The sequence below is a fragment of the Piliocolobus tephrosceles genome, unplaced genomic scaffold (assembly GCF_002776525.5).
Source record: "Piliocolobus tephrosceles isolate RC106 unplaced genomic scaffold, ASM277652v3 unscaffolded_19, whole genome shotgun sequence".
Taxonomy (NCBI): domain Eukaryota; kingdom Metazoa; phylum Chordata; class Mammalia; order Primates; family Cercopithecidae; genus Piliocolobus; species Piliocolobus tephrosceles.
The window spans coordinates 2,564,285-2,586,200 of record NW_022300975.1 but is presented as its reverse complement, the minus strand read 5'-3'; the positions used below and the strand labels follow the sequence as shown (position 1 = coordinate 2,586,200).

Sequence of the window (21,916 nt, the reverse complement as noted above, 5' to 3'; positions counted from 1 at the left end):
AGTATCCTTAAACTTGGACTCCATCCTGAAGTCCATGGCTATCTCTGATTTTAAACTGGCACCTTGTCTAGTCAGTTTTGTTTTTAGGTTGATTACTCTGGCAGCTAAATGAAATATGGTTTTGGGGATAAGACTGGAAGAGGGACACTAATTTTCTGGAGCTTTCTAAAGGATAACCAAGATAATTGAGGTGGAGATAGAAAAGAGGTGACAAATTTGAGAAATATATATGAGGTAAAATAGGTAGGATTTGGTGACTGATACTCGATGTGAGGAGTGAAGAGAGGGATGAGTCTAGCAGATACTAAGTTTTTAGGTTGGATGAATGAGAAGATACAGATACCGCTGAGTTAGTTAATAGAAAGTATTAAGGGTATGCCACGCGTGGTGGCTCAGGCCTTTTATCCCAGCGCTTTGGGAGGCTGAGGCAGAAGGATATCTTGAGCCCAGGAGTTCAAGACCAGCTTGGGCAATATGGTAAAATCCCATCTCTACTAAAAATAACAAAAAATTAGCTGGGTATGGGTGGTGCATGCCTGTAGTCCCAGCTACTCAGGAGGCAATTGTTTGAGGAATGCCTGAACCTGGGAAGTCAAGGCTACAGTGAGCCATGTTTGTCCCACTGCACTCCAGACTGGGCAATGTGGGCAACAATAACAAAGAAAAGTATTCAGGGTATATTTTATATTCAATGAAATGTTATATAGTTGTCATACTGTCTTGTTTGATTCTTACTATGTTTATTTCTCACTACGTTTATCCTGAGATTGGTTTACATAGACTTTCTACCTATATGTCATCTGCAAATAATTACCCCACCTCTTCCAGTATTTGCTGTCTTACATTATTGCATTAGTGTAAGCTCCAACATATGGAAAATCATGTTAACTTTGAACATTTTTGTTATATTACTTAATTTAATGAGAATGAACAGTGTTTTAACACTTAGTATAATTTGTGGCTTTTCTCATGTTTAAGAGATTGGTTTTTATATCTGTTTCATTCTAAAAAATGTCTGCCAAAAATTACCTAGTTTTCACATTTATATATTTTATTTTTCACTTTAAAATTATAACACAGTGGATTATGTTGCCTTTTTGTTCTTGGGGTAATAATAGTTTACACTTATTGAGCATTTACCATGTGCCAAGCACTATTTTAAGGAGTTTCTACTTACTATCTAATCTTTATAACAACGGCATGCTGTAGGTACTGTAATGATCGCCATGCTACAGATGAAAAAACTAAGACAGAGGAAGGGGAAGTAATTTGCCTAAGGTCACGCAGACAGTAGTAACAATCCTGTTTTTTATGCTTCAGGCTTTGATTTGCTGGTATTTTATTCAGGATTTTATTACATACCCGTTGATAAGTGAGCATTTTCAGTAATATTTTTCTTTATTCTCACATCAAATTTGGGTTATATGTTGCCTTTGAAAAAGATATTAGAAGTGCTTCATCTTTTTTATGCTGTGGGATAATAAGAATCATAGAAATTATCTGATCCTTATGGGCTGTACACAACTGGTCTGTAAAATAACTAAGCTTGATAGCTTATTTAGTGGTAGATGGTAGAAAATTAGCAAATATTTGAATTTCTTGTTTTGTTTTTTTTTAGATATGGTTTCACTCTCTTCCCCAGGCTGGAGTGCAGTGGTGTGATCACGGCACATTGCAGCCTTGACCTCCCCGGGCCCAGTTTCTCACCTCATCCTCCCTGGGACCACAGGCATGCCCCACTATGCCTGGCTAATTTTTCTATTTTTTGTAGAGATGGAGTTTCATCATGTGGCCCAGGCTGGTCTCAAACTCCTGGTCTCGAGTGATCCGCCCACCTCAGCCTCCTAAAATCCTGGAATTATAGGCGTGAGCTACCATGCCTGACCTTGAATTTCTAATATAGTTATAGATCTGATCATTTATTCTGCCTTTCCGTAATTTTAGATATAGAGTTTTTTTAGCATAATAATTGTTTCTCTGTATTAAACATTTACTGATAAAAAGTTGTATTCACTATTCCAGTAATTCTCTTAATCTCATAGTTTTAAATTTCCATTTTCATTCTAATGTTATCTATATTTTTTTTCTTAGTTGAGCTTTCCAAGGGTTTATCCATTTTATTCAGCTTTTCAAGAACCACTTTCATTTTATTAATTCTCATTTTTCTTTGATTTTAGAATCACTAATTACTGTTGTCTTTATTAATTTCATCCATATACATTCATACATTCATCTTTTATTTACTTTGTTATTTTTCTAGGTTTTTAAAACTTGAAGTCTTAGTACATTTCCTCTCTCTATACACACACACACACACACACACACACACACACACACACACCCCCACCCTTAACTTCTAAGTTTGGGGCACTTGTGCAGGTTCGTTACATAGGTAAACTTGTCTCATGGGAGTTTGTTGTACAGATACTTCATCACCCAGGTTTTAAGCCTAAGACCCATTAGTTATTTTTCCTAATCCTCTTCCTTCTCCCACCCTCTGCCCTCCGATAGTGCCCAGTGTGTGTTGGTCCCCTGTTTGTGTCCATGTGTTCTTATCATTTAGCTCCCATTTATGAGTGAGAACATGCGGTATTTGGTTTTCTTGCATTAATTCACTAAGGATAATGGCCTTCAGTTCCATGCATGCATGTTCCTGACAAGGACATGATCTTGTTCTTTTTTATGGCCGCATTCCTTACTATATTTTTGCATTAAAGTCATTTATTTTATGCCATGTATTTTATATTTTGTTTTTGTGTTTTTTTCTTCACAGCAGAAGGTGAAGGCTAATAGACCAAAAACTTTAAAAAAAAGTAGCTAAACATCTCCATTTCACTTAAAAATGTATAATAATTTTAACCCGTCAGGTAAATACATTTTTAAATGCTGATAGTCATTTATTCATCAAATGTTTATTGAATGCCAGTTCTTTTTCAGAGATTAGATTTTGTTGGTGAAATAGACAAACCAGAATAAGTACTGTTAAGATAAATAGAATACTGTGGGAACACACGGTATTTTTTTAGGGTAAAATATTAAGTATCCGATTCCTCCATTCTTCAAAGATTGGCATAAAATTTCTCTTCATGAATTTTTGTTGTTGTTGTTTGTTTTTTGTTTTTTTGTTTTTTTCTTTGTTAGGGGAGACAGCATCTCACTTGGTTGACCAGACTGGAGTGTAGTGGCACGATTAATAGCTTACTGCAGCGGCCGGGCGCGGTGGCTCAAGCCTGTAATCCCAGCACTTTGGGAGGCCGAGACAGGCGGATCACGAGGTCAGGAGATCGAGACCATCCTGGCTAACACGATGAAACCCCGTGTCTACTAAAAAAATACAAAAAAACTAGCCAAGTGAGGTGGCAGGCGCCTATAGTCCCAGCTACTTGGGAGGCTGAGGCAGGAGAATGGCGTAAACCCGGGAGGCAGAGCTTGCAGTGAGCTGAGATCTGGCCACTGCACTCCAGCCTGGGTGACAGAGCGAGACTCCGTCTCAAAAAAAAAAAAAAATAGCTTACTGCAGCCTCCAGCTCCTGGGCTCAAGCAGTCCTCCCACTTTAGCCTCTGAGTATCTGGGACTACAGGCGAGCACCGCCACATCTGCCTAATTTTTAAATTTTTTATAGAGACAGGGTCTTGCTATGTTGCCCAGGCTGGACTCAATCTGCTGGGCCTCAAGCAATCCTGCCTCAGCCTTCCAAAGTGCTGGGGTTACAGACATGAGCCACCACACCCACCTGTAAATTTTTATTACTGTCTGTACTTTAGATTTTGCATAGATATTTTCCGTAATTTATAGTTTCAGAAACACACCTGATGGAAGTAAGTAACACTTGCTCGGCATGTTGTAACTCAAATGTAGTGCTGTCTAACTCCTTTATTTCTTCTGGAAAAATCTAGAAAGAACACACTGTCTTCTATCCTGAATGTATCATCTCTAGTAACCAGGGTTTAAGTAATAGTAGATGAATTAGACTGAATGAAGACTTGAATTATAGTTTTGACAGAACTGCAGAGTTTGCAGCATACTAAGTCTTGTAATATGGGAATTACACCAGGGGTGTGAACACGGGGCTAATTGTTTATTCATTCGTCTCCTGAATATTTAATGAACCCTTGATGCTAGGTCCATTTCTATGTTCTGGGGATACAGCAGTGAATCAAATAGACAAAAATTTCCGCCCAAGTTGTTTTCTTATAATGGGGGATATAGACAATAAGGTATATAAGTAAAATTACATGAATGATAGTAGTAAGTATTAGGGAGTGAAGAAAGGAAGGAGGAATAGGAAGTATCAAAGTCAGGACAAGGTGTTACAATTTTAGATAGGATGGAGTGCTAATTGATGTATGCCAAATAACAAATCACCTGAAAATACAATGGTTGAGACCATGAGCATTTATTTCTTGCCCACAGATTTGTGGTGGATTGCAACCAGATCCAGGCCTGATTTGACTGGGTGGCTCTGCTTCAGCCTTCTTGTGGGGAGGGGCAGATATCTGGATTTCTATTTAGGTTATGTTGTGATGTTAGACATCCAGGAGAGGTTGAGTAGGCTATCAAATTATTGGTAGTTAAAGGAGTGGTCAGGGTTGGAGATAGAAATTGAAGGCCTTGAGATTAAAAGATATAGGACCAAGTCTGGATAGAAAAGACATTTTAGGACTGAACTCCAAGAGAGTTAAGTATTTAGATGTTGGGGAAATGTGGAGAAACCGGCAAAGGAGACAGGAGTTAACTGCAAGAAGATGCAGGTTCTGTCTTGACCCCATGGTTGTCTACAGGTACCATTTTTACTTGTGGCATATGAGCTGCCTCTTGACTTCTAAAGGAGAGTTGTAGGTTAGCCAAGAAGGCTGTTAAAATCTACATACAGGCTCCCTGTTTACATCTGCCTTCAGAGGCCTTGAGGTGTGCAGAAGGGTGGGTGAGTTCATTTTTTAAAGCAATAGTGAATGCTTAACATGTGCCAGGTTCTATTCTAGGCACTAAGGAATGAAAACAAAGTTTTCCTAATTTGATGGGGCTTACATTCTAGTGGGGACATGAAGCCAAATCTAAAACTGAGGGATTATTCAGTAGACATAAATAGCTGGTAGAACAAAAGTTTCATTGGCGCAGTTTCCACAGCATGAAGTCAGAAATCCTGCAGTAGAAAATTGGCAGAGGTCTAGGCATGGGGTCTTTTAGATAATCTTGTGCCCCATGTAGCTAAAACAATTCAAATATTAGTATTAATCTGATTCTACCCCTTATGCAGAGTCAGGAAACTAAGTGTATGATTAGTGTCAACTCCCATTTTTCAGAAATGTTACCTTTTTCACAAAGCCAGAAAATCTAAAAAATATTAATTCTCCTTTTACAATTATTTTTCCTATTTTCTTTCACAAGTATCAAATATTACAGTTCAGCTAAACTCTAAATGATTTGCCCAACCATAAAGTTAACTTTCACTTTTGAAACAGTTTCTGCTTTTTCTTTTTATACATTTCACAGCATTCAACTTTAGGTTAAGAGTACAAGGTTTGAATATTTTGGATATATGTTCCCCTATTTTCATATCCCACATCTCAAATCTAATCACATCTACCCCAGAATAAGAATGTTGCCTTGCTTTTTTTTTTTTTTTTTAAATGCAAGTACTATCCATTGTTTCTGAATCCAGTGTCGAGTGTAAGATGAGTATAAGTAAAGATGAAAGTAATATAACTTTTAAGTTAAGGAATAGTAATCCTGGTAACTACTATTGCTTGAAGACCTATCTTCAAGATAGGTGCAGAGCATGGGTCTTTGCTTATCTCACTTTTAAATTTCTGGTCTTTCAGAAAATAAATACTCTCAGGCTTATGAAATGGCTGGATATCTATTTCCTGAATTAAAATATGAAGCTGTTTTCTAAGACAGTAGTGTCCAAAGTACAGTTTGCACACTTCAGGGGATATGTGAAACTGTCTATTGAGGTGTGGGAACAAATATTAAAGCTTTTTTTACCTTATCCTTTTTTATGTTATAATAGTTATGCCTGCATTTAATTTATGAGTGAATTGATATTCTTATATTTTCAGCATATTCTCAGATCTTTTACTGTTTTAGGGATATGTGATCAAAAAAGTTTGGAGATTTTATTTTAAAAAATCTTTAGCTTTGAGAGATCATTTAACCAGGCATGAAGTATTGTCCATTTCATTGTTTATTTCAGTACCATGTATAGTATCTAAATTGTTTTGTTGAATAGAAAAACTCTTAGCAAAACTAATATGACTAATGATATGAAATATTAGGCTGGCATGATTAATAACTGTTACAGTATTACTGAGCAATAAGAATGTGAAATAGTTTTGTTTCTGAGTATGCATATGTGCATATTATCTAGTCCAGCTCATAATTATACATTAAGCTTCTATAAAATTAAGTATGGCACTAGAAGTAATGGGACGTGGAAGAAAATGGAATTGCAGTTGGTAAAATGTGGGGCATGAATTTCTGCTCTTACTGATTTATTAACTATGAGAACTCTATAAGCCTCAGTTTCTTAATTTTTAAAACTTATTACAGTAATGTTTATCTTCCATAGTTGTGTAAAGATCAGATGTTTATTCAGGGTGCATAGCTTAGAGCGTAGCACATAGGAGCTGATGAAAATTAAGCTTATTTTCAATGCAACCCAAGGTAATACACTCAGTTAATATCATATGAAAAGAAACTCTTCATAACCAAAAGCTTGCCCTATCTTCTTACCTACACCCTTGTTACAAATGTATGCCTTTCTGAGATAACAATGAGCTGCCAGTTTTCTTACATGGGTGGAGCAAGCTGGAAGTGAATAGGGCAAGCTTTCATTGGTGGTGGTAGAGGCAAGTACATGAAAGAAGTATTCCTCATTCCCTGGTTGATTACCATCTCTACGTGTGTTATGTCTCTATTATCTAACAACTGTAATGACAACATAATATTTTTAAATTGCTGAAAATATTCCACCTTTGGAGTATGTGCTTAGGGGTAGCATATGCTTCTTCCTGTGGTTTCTAGCTACGTTTCTGAAGAGTGTGCTTTTAGCAGTGCTACTGTAAATATTTGAAACTGATGGCTTGTTTAGTATCTGGATAGTTTTTCAGGTAAATCCTAACCTGTGCATATTCATTGTAGGCACATTCCAACTATCCAAAACAAATAAATATATACTAAAGGTTTACCTGTGTAAGTCCAAAAGTAACTAATTGAATAGATCTGAATAGAATTTAAAACCTGCTTAAGACAAGATGTTAATTTTGCTTCAGGAAAGGATGTTTCCTATGTTGGCAGATTTGTAACAAATGGTGGTGAGTACACATTATAAGGCTCTTATTTCCTGGTTTAAGCAGACATATTGCTAACAATGATATTTGCAAAGTGGCAAGAGCTAATAAAAACAGTAATCTTTTGGGATAGAAAATATCTTACAGTTTCTGATAACTTTTGCAAATATTTTTCCACCAGCATCCATCTGTTTTGGAGTTTGACTAAGCAGACTGTATATTTATTCTTTGGGGAAAAACAATATTTTAGCTACTGTTGTCTAGGTGTATTTATTTTATAGCTTTTCCAGGAAGTTAAACAAATTCGAAAATGGAGAAATTAACAATAAATTATAAAACCAAGTAATCAGTATATTTTGTTCATACTAATTATTGCTAATACAAAATAATGGTGTAGCTTGTTAACTTGTTATTCTTTGAGTCTAACCTAATAGCCTCAGCCATTTTTGTCTACACAGAGCTCAGCTCACTAACATATGAGAAATAAAGACTATCATAATGCTGTAACCACATAAGAACTGCACAGTAGACCGAATGTTTGTGTTCCCCCTCATTCAGTGTTGAAATCCTAACCCCCAATGTGATAGTATTAGAAGGTGCAGCCTTTGGAAGATAAAATAGGTCATGAAGGTAGAGCCTTCATGAGCGGGATTGTAAAAGGGACCCCAGAGAGCTCTCTCACCCTCTTTCTACCATGTGAGGATACAACCAGAAGTTAGAAGTCTGCAGCCCAGAAGAGCACCCTTATCAGAACCAACTTTGCTGACACATTGGTCTCAGACTTCTAGCCTCCAGAACTATGAGAAATCAATTTCTGTTGTTTCTATAGTACTTTACTGTAGCAGCCCCAGTGACTAAGACAGTCATTTCAAAAGCCATCAAGAATGGCTGGTTATTGCTGCTAATCTAGCAGACATACTCAGATCAACAATAGTTAAAATTCTGATTCCAAGGAACTCCTATCACAAAATGTCCTGCCACGTTCTTTGAAAGTGTTTTCTTCAATGTTTTTAAGGGTTGAAGTGACCATAGCATCTTACGTCTCAACTTTGAGGAGTTTTTTGGAATTCTTTTGGTAAAATTTAGCAGAAATGAGAACTAGCAGTGTCAGAGTCTGCTTGTTAACAGACCCATGGTCTTCTGGAGTACATTTAATTCAATGTTGAGTTAGGAAATCCAGCTTTCCAAAATAGCTATCAAAATTTTAACCAAGTTGCATGTTCAAGGTGGTGGTATTGCAGCATTGTTTGTAGTAACAATTTTTTTTTTTAAGTCAAACCTAGAGACATCTGAAGTTTTTAATCAATGGTCTGGTAAAATGATACATGCATACATTGACATATCATGCAGTTTAAAGACTAAAGTAGATGTATATGTGCTGGTGTGAAAAATGCAAGGTGCTGAACAGTGTGCACACATTATGTTGTCTTTTGTGTCATGTGTGATATATTTAAAAAATAATATTTTATCCCATCTCTTAAATCTCATTAACATTTCTTTCCATACAATAGCATTTCTCCTTCACAGTAGGGAATTAGAAGAAAAGTTAATTAATTTTGCTACAAACTTAAATAGTTAAATGATGATTATTTTGATTATGAAAATGGTGATGATAGGAACACTTATATAGTGCTTACTACGCGCCAGGTGCTATTCTATTATGTGTTTTAAGCATTTAATCTTTGTAACTCTGTGAAAGGGGTACTGTCATCCCTATGTTTTAGATAAGGAAGCTGAAGCACAGAGAAAGTTTATTAATCTCACATAAAATCACACAGCTAGCTAGTGTGTGTCAAAGCATACCCTTCCAGAGTGATTACAGCGCTCTTAAACTACTATACAGCCTCTCAGTTTTGACATTAATGGAAATCTAGATACTTTATGTCGTTTTGCTTTCTTGTAGACGTAAGTTTGTTTGTGTCTGTACATGTTATGTAATATCAGGATGGTCTTATTTTTCTTCCTCAAATCAGTCTCTATGTCCACTTAATTAAGTTTCTTAATCTTAACTCATTCGTTTGGAGAGTAATTTTATGCCCCAAGGGATATTTGGCAATATTTCAAGATATCATTGATTGCCACAATGGGGCTGAGGTGTGTAGATGTGTGGATGTGGGTGTGTGTTGTTGAGGAGCTGCCCCTGGCATCTGGTGGACAGAGGCTAGGGATGCTATGAAACATCTTAAAAATGCATAGGACAACTTCCTATAGCAGGATTATCAGCCTGGAATGTCAGTAGTTCCAAAATTGAGAGACCCTGATTTACTGGGCATAGGAAAAGTTCATAATAACTGAATTCCTTTCCTGAAAAAGACAAAATATATTACTTTGTTTTAAGCTAGTAGCGTGGAGAAAAGTGTGAGCTTTATTTTTATTGTTTTCCACACTGATACTCACTTTTTCCTTCTGGCGTGGTATAATCTGTAAGTGCTAGAGTTGACAAGGGAGGGGAAATTCATGGGACATCCACCCACACTTTGAAATGTAAACTTGTTGTTGTATTAGAGTCTCTATCTTGGTCAGGTATTTTTTAAATCAACCCAGTAGAGCCATAGACAGTTGTTTTTGGATAAACATAGATATTGACCCTTCTGGTGTTAAAGCTTGAAACTTGTATTTATTTGAGTTTCTTCCTCAGGAAAGGACCTTCAGACCTCTCAAAAAAGGTATCCAAGAACTGAAAATTACCAGATCACTTCACCGGATGCCTCCTTGCGCCTCCCTAGTTATTGCTTTTTTGCAAATTATTACATTTCTTCCCTGCTATATAAAATCCTAGTTTTAGTCAGTCAGGGAGATAGATTTGAGATTGAGCTTCATCTCCCCAGCTATAGCACCCAATTAAAGCCTTCTTCCTAGGCAAAACTTGTTGTTTCAGTGATTAGCTTTCCAGGCGGCCAGCAGTAGGACCTAGACTGAACCCTTGGTATTTTGGTAACATTTTAGTCAAGATGAACATTTGAGTGGATTTTTATAAAAATGTGCCTATATACAGTCTAGGAAAGTTACAGTAACACAAGTTAAATGTTTAAGTGGATTATTTAAAAAATTATACATAAGAGCTGTGCCTGCTTTGACGTGAATAAACAGCTTTAAAAATGGAAACAAAATACCTTTACAACTAAAAAAAATTGTTAAAATTTCAGTAAGAGGGAAAGTAGGAGCTGAGAGTTCAGGTAGAAGGAACAGTAAGAAAGCCATGTTACTGTTTATTAAGATATGGATGGCATTACCTTATTTTTCAACCAGTAAAACACAGCCTACAGATAAGATCATCTTGGTTAGCGGATAAAAGTGTGCTGTAAATTGACATTGAACTTTAGCTTGCCCTCAGATCAACCAACAAGGACCTAAATAGATTCCTGAAGAAGAGCAGTCTCTTAATCCCAGGAAGTCAGAGTAAATTTTGTTTACTGCCGACAGGGAAAAGTCTATTGAAATGAATACACTAGGGGAAACTAGATTCAAGATTTACCTTTCTTTCCCCCCTCATGTTAACCCTGACTTAAAAGGTTTTCTCCAGCCTCTTCTAGAATGGTAAAAACCTTTGGATTATTTTAGCAGCTCAGTGGTGACATTTCAGGCTGGCTACTTCCTTTTGGTTGCTAGGCACTTTGCCTTTCTCGCAACAGAGGCTGTAAAGTGCTACTGCTGTTGCTGTTGCCAGTAGTGTTTGCCACACATACCTGTTTAGCTCCTGGTGAAATGATGACATTGATGATTCTTTCTCCTGGAAAACCTTTCATCACAGAGATTCATCTCAGGTTGTATTTTGAGCAAGCTGAAAAAGCCTGCTTAACTGTTAATTTGGGATCCAAATATCTTTTTGATTTGTTGATTAATTTTCCACCCATTTCTTTTTCAAGCTGAACACTGAACAGGTTTGCCTCTATCTTGTCACCAGAGGATTTTCCTCCCTTCTTTTCATCCTTGCTGTGATCTATGCAAATAGCTACTGGCCAAAGAAGAGCTTAGCAGAGGGGGAGGTCTTCAAGTCTGAGCTTTGATAAATTCTGGAAATGAGGGGATTGTTTTGTCTGGAAAAGGTGTACATTTGTATTCTCTAGCTATGAAATAATGCCTTAACTGTTGTTACTTTTTATTAAAATAACAGGGAGATTTATAGAAACCATAAAAGTAGTTTGATCACAGTCCTAAAATCCTCACAGTTATGTCTTTTTCTGTACAGCTTTATTAAAGAGATGAAGCAGATCTGATCTAGTGTGAATGACAAGGTTTATCCAACCTCTCTGCTTCATTATTAGCTGTAGTTTGTATCTTTCTTCAGTATTTGAACAGACAATACAAATTAAAATACGACTTTGCTTACTGAATTTTTGAAATAAAACTATAAAATAGCAATTATCTAGGAGAACTGTATTCATTCTGTGTAGGTGAGTTATAATATAGCAATGAAGTGTATTTGTTGGGGATGAGCAAGGAATTAAGAGATACTAGAAGAAAGCTCTTTTAAATGAAATTTAGAAGGAAATCTCTCTCTTTGTGTATATGTGTAATTTTGTGTTTTAAGATATCAGTAGCAAATTGTTGCAGAATTATTCTTGTCTCTTAAGACTTTCTGTGTTACTTAGAGTTGGTGTGAGTCAAATGTAGAATATTGGTATGTGGTATCATAATTAGGAATACTTGTTTTACAGATGATTTCCACAGGACTTATTTTAGCCCTTATACCAGGCTGAGTTGCCCCTTCCCTTATCTAAGCTTACTGAAAAGATACACAGACCTCAGGGTTTATTAGCTGGGTTCAGGTTCTGCAGTTACTTCTTCCTGTCTGTGGTAAATTTTTTTTTTTTTTTGGTGGGGGGGAGGGGCAGGATATCATTAAAATAGTGTTTATTTGAGTAAACACAATCTGAATTCTTAATAGGTGATTTATAGTTGACCTTGTGGAATATATTTTATTGATATGGGAATTACCCTATGCTGAATTACCTTTTAGTAATGGGCCTAGCTAGAAAGGCTGTACCAATCTAAATTATGGAATTGTATTAAATGTGCTGTTACAGAAATGACTACCCAATTACTGAGATAAATAAGCAGGTCAGAGACAACAAATGAGAAACTTCATACAGTCTTGTGCTTGGCAGCAAGGCAGCCTATGTCCGTTTTATTTATGCAATTGCTGCCACTTTCTTTTCTATTTCTTCTATTTCTCTTTTTGCCCCAGAGCATATAACAATAGTTTTACATATGATTTAACACTTTCTGGGCTTAGGGTAGGATCAGAAAAGGAAGCCAACCTAGCACAAAGCACTGTAGTCTAGAGGCTTGAACTTTCAGTAAGAAGATTAAATGAGACTAGTTTTAGAAGAGTTGTTCTTGGAATAAATAGCTATGTAAATAAATATATATACTTATGATACTCTAGTCTCTTTGTTTTCATTTGTGTTGCCTCAGTGTTATTTTTCTTTCAGGAAATATCCACAACATCCATTGATGTTGGAACACGAGATTGTGCAAGTGTTCTTTACATCCTGTGTCTCCTGTTTTATGGACATGTAGAATCATGACTTGGGGAAAAAGTAGCTACATGTTATTTGTAGACTAAAAGAAAACAAAACAGTGCTGTCAAGATTGTGTTAAGCAGTAACTCATATTTACCTCTATGGGAAATAAATTAGTATAAATCTTTTGGGAAGCCTTTGAACAATGAAATGTTTGTGTCTTTTGATCTATTAATTTTACTTTTGAGAATGTATTGTAAAGAAATAATAAATATGGGAAAAGCTTTATGGATAATGAAGTTTATCATGGAACTATTTATAATAGAAAAAATGGGAAATTAAATGACCAACTATAAGGAAATGGCCAAGGAAATCCCAATCAACCAGCTATTGTATAGCCATTAAGAATGTTTACTAGGAGGATAAAACAACATGAAAGATTCTTTTGATATAACATTCAGTGGTGAAAAAGGTAGGGTAGAACATCTTTATTTAATATGATTACAAATTGGTAAAATATACCTATGCTTGTTAAAAAATAAGCATATTAAAGGATGGGTAGTGATTGTGTTTGGGTGGCAAAACTATGATTCATTTTCTTTTATAGCAGTTTCAGATTTTTTTCAAATGATCGTGTTCTGTTTTCATAGTGTGCAGAAAAAGTGTCACTTTCCTACCTTCATAAAAGTATTATTTTCCTTACAGCATTAAAGGGCAGTATTTAAAGTCAGTTTGCAAGCAGTGAAATAAGATTTTTGTGAAGAAACCTTGTGCAGCATGGATTCTCTACCAGACGAATTTTTTGTGAGGTAAGGCAACAGTCCCCAACCTTTTTGGCACCAGGGACTGGTTTTGTGGAAAACAGTTTTTCCACGGATGGTAGGGATGTGGGGAATGGTTTTGGGATGAAACTGTTCCACTTCAGATCATCAGGCATTAGATTCTCATAAGGAGTGGGCAACTTAGATCCTTCACATGGGCAGTTCACAATAGAGTTTGCATTCCTTTGAGAATCTGATGCTGCTGCTGATCTGACAGAAGATGGAGCTCAGGTGGTAATGCTTACCCACTGCTGCCTCCTTGCTGTGTAGCCCAGTTCTTAACAGACCATGTACCTGTACTTGTCTGTGGCCTAAGGGCTGGGGACCCCAGAGGTAAAGGATAGGTTGACAAAAACCAGCTGCATTTGTTGTATTCCAAAAGACATAATGTTTGTTTTTTCCACGTAACCTTGGGAAGCTAGTATGAATGGGAAACCCTTATGCTTCAAGACATTTCAGCAAGTTTGGTTAGTGGGTGATGTAGACTGGGTGAAATCTAATTTTACAAAAGTTCACTAGGGATTACATTCTCACTGAAGAGCTAAGAATTGAAAAATATGCCATACCTTACTGTTCAGTCATTCTCACGAAAATGTTGTATCATTTAACAAGTGCTTACATAGACTTACTATGTCAGCATTGTTTTTAATGCTTTTACGTTATGTTTTACTCATAAACCTCATAACAACTCTATGAAGTGAGTGCTTTTATTATCCCCATTTTCCAAAGAGTAATATAAATGTGATGCAGAAGACCCTACTGAATGATTCAGTGGGCCAAGGCCATAATGACATTCTCTTTTCTCCAAGCAGGGTAAGTTCAGCCCACCTCTACCTCATATAATACTAAACAGGGTTGTATTGGAGATCTCCCTCCAGGCTTGAACTATCTCGTATAATAAGCAGTGTGACCTATTAATTTATTTTACAAAAGAATTTACTGATTCCTTGGTGCTTAGGGAATAAAGACTAAGACAATATTTGTGTACCTAGAGATAGCTTATAATATAGTGGCAAGATATATAAAAAGTAATTATATCTTTAGGCAAATTATGTAACTATTAGAGATTCTGTGGCTGTCTATAGGAAGAAAAAATAATTATTGACTGGTGATTGAGTTTCCACAAAGTAACATTTGAACTGATCTTTAAAAAATGAGAAGCATTGTGATGGGTTTACAAGCAAGGGAGGACAAAAGGTCATTTGGCTGAGGTGAGGAAATAGCAAGAAAAAGTACTTAAGAAAAATTCTTGGGGTGTATTTTGACTATGTTGCTAGAGATTTTGGCTTTTTTTGTACAGAGGAGGAGGTGAGGGTAAGTTGGAGTTACACATCAAAATTTGTAATGGAGCCCATAGAGAATATAGCAGCCCACATGACACTTTTGATTTAGAAGACATGAAGTAGGTTTTGGGCATCTGGATGTTTCAGCAGCTTCACAGTTGATTTTAATATGTGTCTGGGATTGAGAAGTATTGGGTTAAGGAGGGAATGATCATGAAATGGAGTTTGCTGGTAGAGTATACACTTTAGAACATTTTATACTCTTTCTCAAACCTTGAAAGACTTCAGAATACTGCTGCAGTATTTTTCATTCCTTGATAACACAAAGATATAACTTGTGTTTTGCTTTATTTTTTGTAGGGCAAGTGGGACTTGAAAGTGGAGGAAAAGACAGTTAATAGGTTTCTTTTTACCATGGCACCTTAAAGAGCACTGAGAATCATATTGTGAAATGTTTGCATGTGTGTATCTCCTTTTGTAGAAACTTTTCACTAGAAGTTTGAAAACGGATAATACCATTTTATATATCCATCCCAGTTTACCCCAACAAAATCAATTAGCATATAATAGATGATAAATGGTTGTCTGTCAAATGAATACATAAATGTAAAGTCAAATAAGAGAATATAAAGTACAGTTCTGAATAAATCAGTCAATATAAATTTCTCAGTGTTCTCTCTGCTGGTGTTCAGAATTAACATAGAATAAATCATATATGACCCTATATTATGGTTCCTTTATTATGGTTCCTATACAATGGTTCTGTATGCAGGCAAAAGCAATACTACAAATAAAATTTTCAGTTCGGTATATAATACTGCAGTATGTTCACATTTTGAGCTAAGGTTAAAAGCAAAACCTGTCAAGTGATCCCTTATTACCCAAATAGTTAATAGTTTCTAAATATGTTATTTTTCCTCAGTTAAAAATATTTTGGAAAACTGGACAATTGTAAGTTTAGGAACCCCAAACAAAAAATAAAATGATCTATTTAAGATAGATCTCTCCCTAACCTGTAATATCTTCATAAACACACAAAACATCAACCTTTTTAAGACTTTTTTTTCCTTTACCTTGAAACAGTGCTGTAAGGTTTTTTTCCCATTATTTTGGTCTACTGCATATCTATTAAGGATGCAGTGTTTTTCATAATAGGCTTGTTGTTTTCTCTACCACCATCCAGTAAGGGCATGGCCAATTTGTCTTCTTTAACTTGAGTCTCTAAAGAGATACGGCACCTATCACCATTACCAGTCTTTGATGCACTTTGGTTACACTTTCAGACAATAATTCAATTGTTAAGATTCTTTACTACTACAATTTGTGTTCTTTGTGAGAAGATGCTCTTAATATACCTATTTTCATTTAAAATAGGCATCCTGCTGTGGAGGATCAGAGGAAGGAAGAAACTGAGAATAAGCAAGAAAAATCATCTGGTCAACTGGTAAGAGAAAGTTTAGTTTTCAGTAACTTTTAGTTAATTGATAATAACCAATTATATATGCAAATGCAGTGATACATCTAGTCACTTTAATTACGTGTTAAAATTTTTTGAGTGAGTCAGCTTTCCTACCTTCATAAGTAAAATGGTCACAGTTAAATCTTGCTTTGATGATTGATACTTATCTCAAGGTTGTCATTCTAAATACCATTCCTCACCATAACTGAAAGTTAATTAAAAAATTGAATGGAATCATCCAGAAATAGCCCAACAATCAATTTTAAGAAATCCCTCATTTGTTTTTTGAAGGGAAAATGAAAGCAAAACAAAACCTATACACATATAAAGAAAACACACATACACACATACAGAATTTCATCTGGTAAGAAGTTTGAGTCATTTCTGAAGTTAAGTTTATTCTTTATTTTTATTATGTTTATGGTTAGAACTTCTAGGTCTAAATGAAAGATAGTAATTCTGAATTATACATAAAAGGCTTATATTACCAGTGATATGCTTTTATGGTAGTTAAAACTAGTTGTGTGAACATCATATGTTCATATATTTTGTGAAAGACTGATGAAGAGATATTTGTTTGTTAGGTTCTCGTTAGTATAATTTTACCTTCCACATAGTTTTGTTTAATGATTGATGTTTACTTGTTAATAAGTGTATTAGTCTGTTCTCATACTGCTATAAAGAACTACCTGATACTAGGTAATTTATGAGGAAAAGAGGTTTAATTGAATCACAGTTTCTTAGGCTGGACAGGAGGTGGCATGGCTGGGTAGTCCTCAAGAAACTTACAGTCATGGGAGAAGGCAAAGGGGAAGCAAGCATGCCTTCACATGGCGGCAAGAGAGAAAGAGACCAAAGGGGAAGGTGCCACACACTTTTAAACAACCAGATCTTGTGGGAACTCTATCATGCGACAGCACCAGGGAGATGATGCTAAACTATTAGAAACCACCCCAATGATCCAGTCACCTCCTACCAGGTCCCTCCTCTACTACTAAGAATTACAATTCAACATGAGACTTGGGTAGGAACATGTTTGTAGGAAAGTTTGCAGAGGTTATCCTGTAACTTAGGAGGGGAAAATATATAAACATGAAATAACCATGGTATTCACCTGCATGAGGTTATCACTGTAAAAAATGCTGCAGGGGAAGTATGCTATATGCACATGTATGTAGGGTTGTACAGTTGAGCAAAGGCAAGAATCAGTGGACTAGATCCAGAAAAGACATTTCTAGATACAGAATCAGGAATACAAAAAGCAAGGAAGGTGGACACTTTGACCTGAATTTTGTTTAGATATTTAATCAATTTTGCCAAAATGGATTAAGCATCAAATATTTTGACAACTAACTTAAATTAAAAATATGGACCACGCATGGTGGCTCATGCCTGTAATCCCAGCACTTTGGGAGGCTAATGTGGGCAGATTTATTGCTTAAGCTCAAGAGTTTGAGACCAGCCTTTACAATATGGCAAAACATTGTTTCTGCTAAAGATACCAAAATTAGCCGGGTATGGTGGTGCGTGCCTGTATTTCCAGCTACTTGAGGGGCTAAGGTGGGAGGATCACTTGTGCTTGGGAGGTCAAGGCTGCAGTGAGCTGTGTTCATACCACTGCACTCCAGCCTAGGTGACAAAGCAAGACCCTGTAGGCATGACACTTATAATATTTCCTGTTGAAAAATTTTTATTCATACTATAATCTTACCTGTGTATAAGTTTGTTAATTAGTATCAGATGATTCTACAGGTACTTTTGACTAGAATTGACCTTTAGTTGGAATTATATGCACGACTGATATTGGTCATTTTTTTTTTTTTGAGACAGAGTCTCGCTCTGTCACCCAGGCTGGAGTGCTGTGGCCGGATCTCAGCTCACTGCTCACTGCAAGCTCCGCCTCCCGGGTTCACGCCATTCTCCTGCCTCAGCCTCCCGGGTAGCTGGGACTACAGGCGCCGCCACCTCGCCCGGCTAGTTTTTTGTAGTTTTTAGTAGAGATGGGGTTTCACCGTGTTAGCCAGGATGGTCTCATCTCCTGACCACGTGATCCGCCCGTCTCGGCCTCCCAAAGTGCTGGGATTACAGGCTTGAGCCACCGTGCCCGGCCTTGGTCATTCTTTGTAAGGGGTTTTTCTAGTTACTTGGTAGAATTTTTTTTAACCTTTTGAAAAATTTCAAACCTGTAGAAAGGTTGGAAGAATAATAAAATGAATAGTAGTACAATGGACATCTTTCATAGAGAGTTAGTAAACTGTCAACGTTTTTCTACATACATAATCTTAAGAAATGCTATGAAATCTAAAGTATATTTATTGAATATAGATGGGGATGGAGGAATCTTAATTTAGCACTCAAACCCATTTTTTACAGCAGTAACCTCATACAGGTGAATACCGAATACCATGGTTATTTTACGTTTATATATTTTCCCCTGTAAGTTACTGGATAATCTCTGCAAACTCTTTTCCTTGTGGCAATTAACTAGGGAAAAGAAGGGCAAAACGCCATCATTGAGGTTAGGCAGATAGTCCTGCAGTGGACTTTATTGGTTTCTAGTTACTTTCCTGTGTGGCTCCAGGTCTGTTAGAGAACTGAAAGTGAGTTAGCCCATACAAGGGCATTTTCAGCATCTCAAGCTCTGTGGGGCGTCTGCAATAAGGAGTTCTTATTTTCGGAGATGAACAGCAATATGATTTATATTCCTAGAATTTCCACAGAGTGTAAGAACTCTGGTTTCTTGTTAAGGTTTGAAGGAAGGCCATCATCCATCTGTTCTAGGCCATTTATCCATCTCTGTTGTCCACTAGTTCTTCACAACTAATGTTAATAGATATTCCAACAGGACTTGATAGTGTAGTTATCAATTAATAATTACTAATGCCTTATTCTGTAAGAATAAATTCCTGAAGATTATTACTATTTACACAGCTCTGACTAAATTGAGATGTTGAGTCATTCTACTTTACTACTTTGTTTACAGTTTAAACTGTTACAACTATTCTTTTTCAAATTGCTGTGTTTAATAGCTGAAGTATCAGTCATATAATATAAAAAGCACATTTAGATATATTTTCATGTTACAGAGAATAATATATGTAATATTTTAAGTTCCTAGAGAACAGAGAACATATATTATTCTTCCTTAGTTTTTTTGTAGTTTTGTCATAAAAGCTAGGAGAACAAGGGAAAATGAGCTTTGTTCCTTTTTTAATGCTTTGGCTGATTTTAGAATTAGAGTGAATGAGAATATGCATAATTATGTAAATTTTAATCAATAATGTCTTCTAGGACAAACAGGAAAAGGACATAGCTACTGATCTTGTTCCTGTTAACTTACTATTAGAAGTGAAGAAGTTACTAAATGCAGTTAATACTCTACCAAAAGGTGTGGTTCCTCACATTAAGAAGTTCTTACAAGAAGATTTTTCCTTCCAAACTATGCAGGTAACATCTTAAGTTGTTATTTGGGACAGAAGTGCAGCTGTCTGTATATGAATTTTTTAATTGAAATTATTTTTAAACCACAATGTAGCCAAGGTCTTGAAAAAAATCTCCATCTTACTTCTTGTAAAGGACTTTGTTGTCAGCCTTGACTATAGACTTTTAAAAAATTGAACAAATAGAGTCATTTGGAGCTAGCCTTTTAAGAATAATGGTAAGAATGTGGGTTGGTAGCTTGGAAGCTGTTGACTACAAGGTCTAGTGTTTATTCCAGTCCTACTATTAACCTGTAACATGCCACTCTGGGACAGAGGACTGCTTTTGGTCTCCTAACTCATAAAATGTTAACACATTGGGCCAGACACAGTGGCTCACGTCTCTAATCCCAGCACTTTGGGAGACCGAGGTGGGTGGATCACTGAGGTCAGGAGTTTGAGACCAGCCTGGCCAACATGGTGAAACTTGTTCTCTACTAAAAATGCAAAAATCAGCCGGGCATGGTGGCACATGCCTGTGGTCCCAGCTACTTGGGAGGCTGAAGCAGGAAAATCGCTTGAACTCAGGAAGTGGAGGTACAGTGAGCCGAGATCATGCCACTGCACCCCTGCCTGGGAGACAGAGCAAGACTGTCTCAAAAAAAAAAAAGTTAACACATTTGTAAACAATGAATTTTTTAAAAATCATATGGAGAGTTTTGGAATTATTTGTATAATAAATATTCTGGAAGCTATATTGTAGATTTCCATCTCGAAAGTCGTTTTTCTGTATAATTTGTGGTAACTTTCAATATAAGAAGGATACCATATCTTAAATTAATGGAGTTTTCTGAAGTTAAAGAAAATTATATACTCTTTTCTTTGTGGCAATTAACTAGGGAAGAGAAGGCACTGTAGTTGTCTTGAGAAGGCTACATTTGTCTTTCTATGAAGGAATATATCGTTATTTCTATGAAACACATTAATACTATTATGATTAAAAATTCAAACAAACTGAAGCTATTCATAAGACTTTATGCACAATTATAATCTTAACCGAGATAATTTACCACAGTATAAGTGAATTCTGGCTAGAAATTGATAGAATAATGCCACCATTTCCCTCTTATCTTTTGGAAATCACTTAGAAACAGTAAGACGGAAATCAGTAGCCTTCAGATATGCAAAAAATAGCAACTAGAAGGTAAAAATAGAAGAATAGTATAGGCATCTTTTGGTATCTGTGGGAGGTTAGTTCCAGGACACCCCCAGTACAAAAATCCAAGGATGCCCAAGTTTCTTATATAAAATGACATAATATTTGCATACAACCTGTACACATTCTCCCGTATACATTACATCATCTCTAGATTATATCTAGGTATTGCATACCTAATACAGTGTAAATGCTATGTAAATAGTTGTTATACTGTATTGTCTTTTCAATTTTTTTAAATTATTGTATTCTTGCTATTTATTTATTTATCAAATATTTTCAGTCCATGGTGGGTTGAATCCATGGAAGCAAAACCTGTGGATATGGAGGGCGAACTGTACTTATTTATAATGATAACAAAAGTAAAATACTTAAGAAATGTACAAGATAAACTAATATTTATTTAAGCTTGTTCTAAACCACTTACATGAGAATATCTGACCCCTGTACCAGTCCTAAAGAATCAAAATCTCTGGGGATAGATCTTCGAATTCGCATTTTAGTAAGTACCCAAGCACTGATTGTACTCACATTAAATTTAGAAATCAATACTCCATATTAAAACAGTAAGTAAAACTCTCTAAAACTCTATTAAGGGTAAGAAATGAGGACCTGAATGGAATAGTACATGTAGGAAGACACAGTATGTTAAAGCTGTCAATTTTCTATAAATTAAAATCCATAAATATTGCAGGATTCCACTAAAATAATAGGATTTTTTTGGTTAGTGTCACTAAATGCTAAGTCTAAAGTTCACATGGGAAATAAGAGGAAAAATAGCCAAGAAAATTATTTAAGAAAAGTGTGAAGGAATAGGGCTGGGAATTTGCCCATTTAAAAGATTAAAAGTTATTATGAAGCTCTAATAACTAAAAGATTGTGTTACTTGTTCTTTATACCTCAGACATACCTAGAAAATAGAAGATAAGTTCCAGAAGTAGGATCAAATATATACAGAAC

The 21,916-nt window shown here is 35.9% G+C and overlaps 1 protein-coding gene across 5 annotated transcripts in view; it reads left to right on the top strand.

Annotated features, from left to right (window-relative positions):
• Positions 1–21,916, top strand: part of LOC111543003 (E3 ubiquitin-protein ligase DZIP3) — a 109,308-nt gene that overhangs the window by 2,538 nt on the left and 84,854 nt on the right. For all 5 annotated transcript variants that reach the window (XR_002731730.2, XM_023212734.2, XM_023212710.3 and 2 more), the window contains exons 2-4: positions 13,464–13,567; positions 16,237–16,306; positions 19,613–19,768. Coding sequence is in view for 4 of the 5 variants with exons in the window: in XM_023212734.2 (XP_023068502.2) it covers positions 13,536–13,567; positions 16,237–16,306; positions 19,613–19,768 (258 nt within the window). In the remaining variant the exon portion in view is untranslated. The remainder of the gene's footprint in view (positions 1–13,463; positions 13,568–16,236; positions 16,307–19,612; positions 19,769–21,916) is intronic.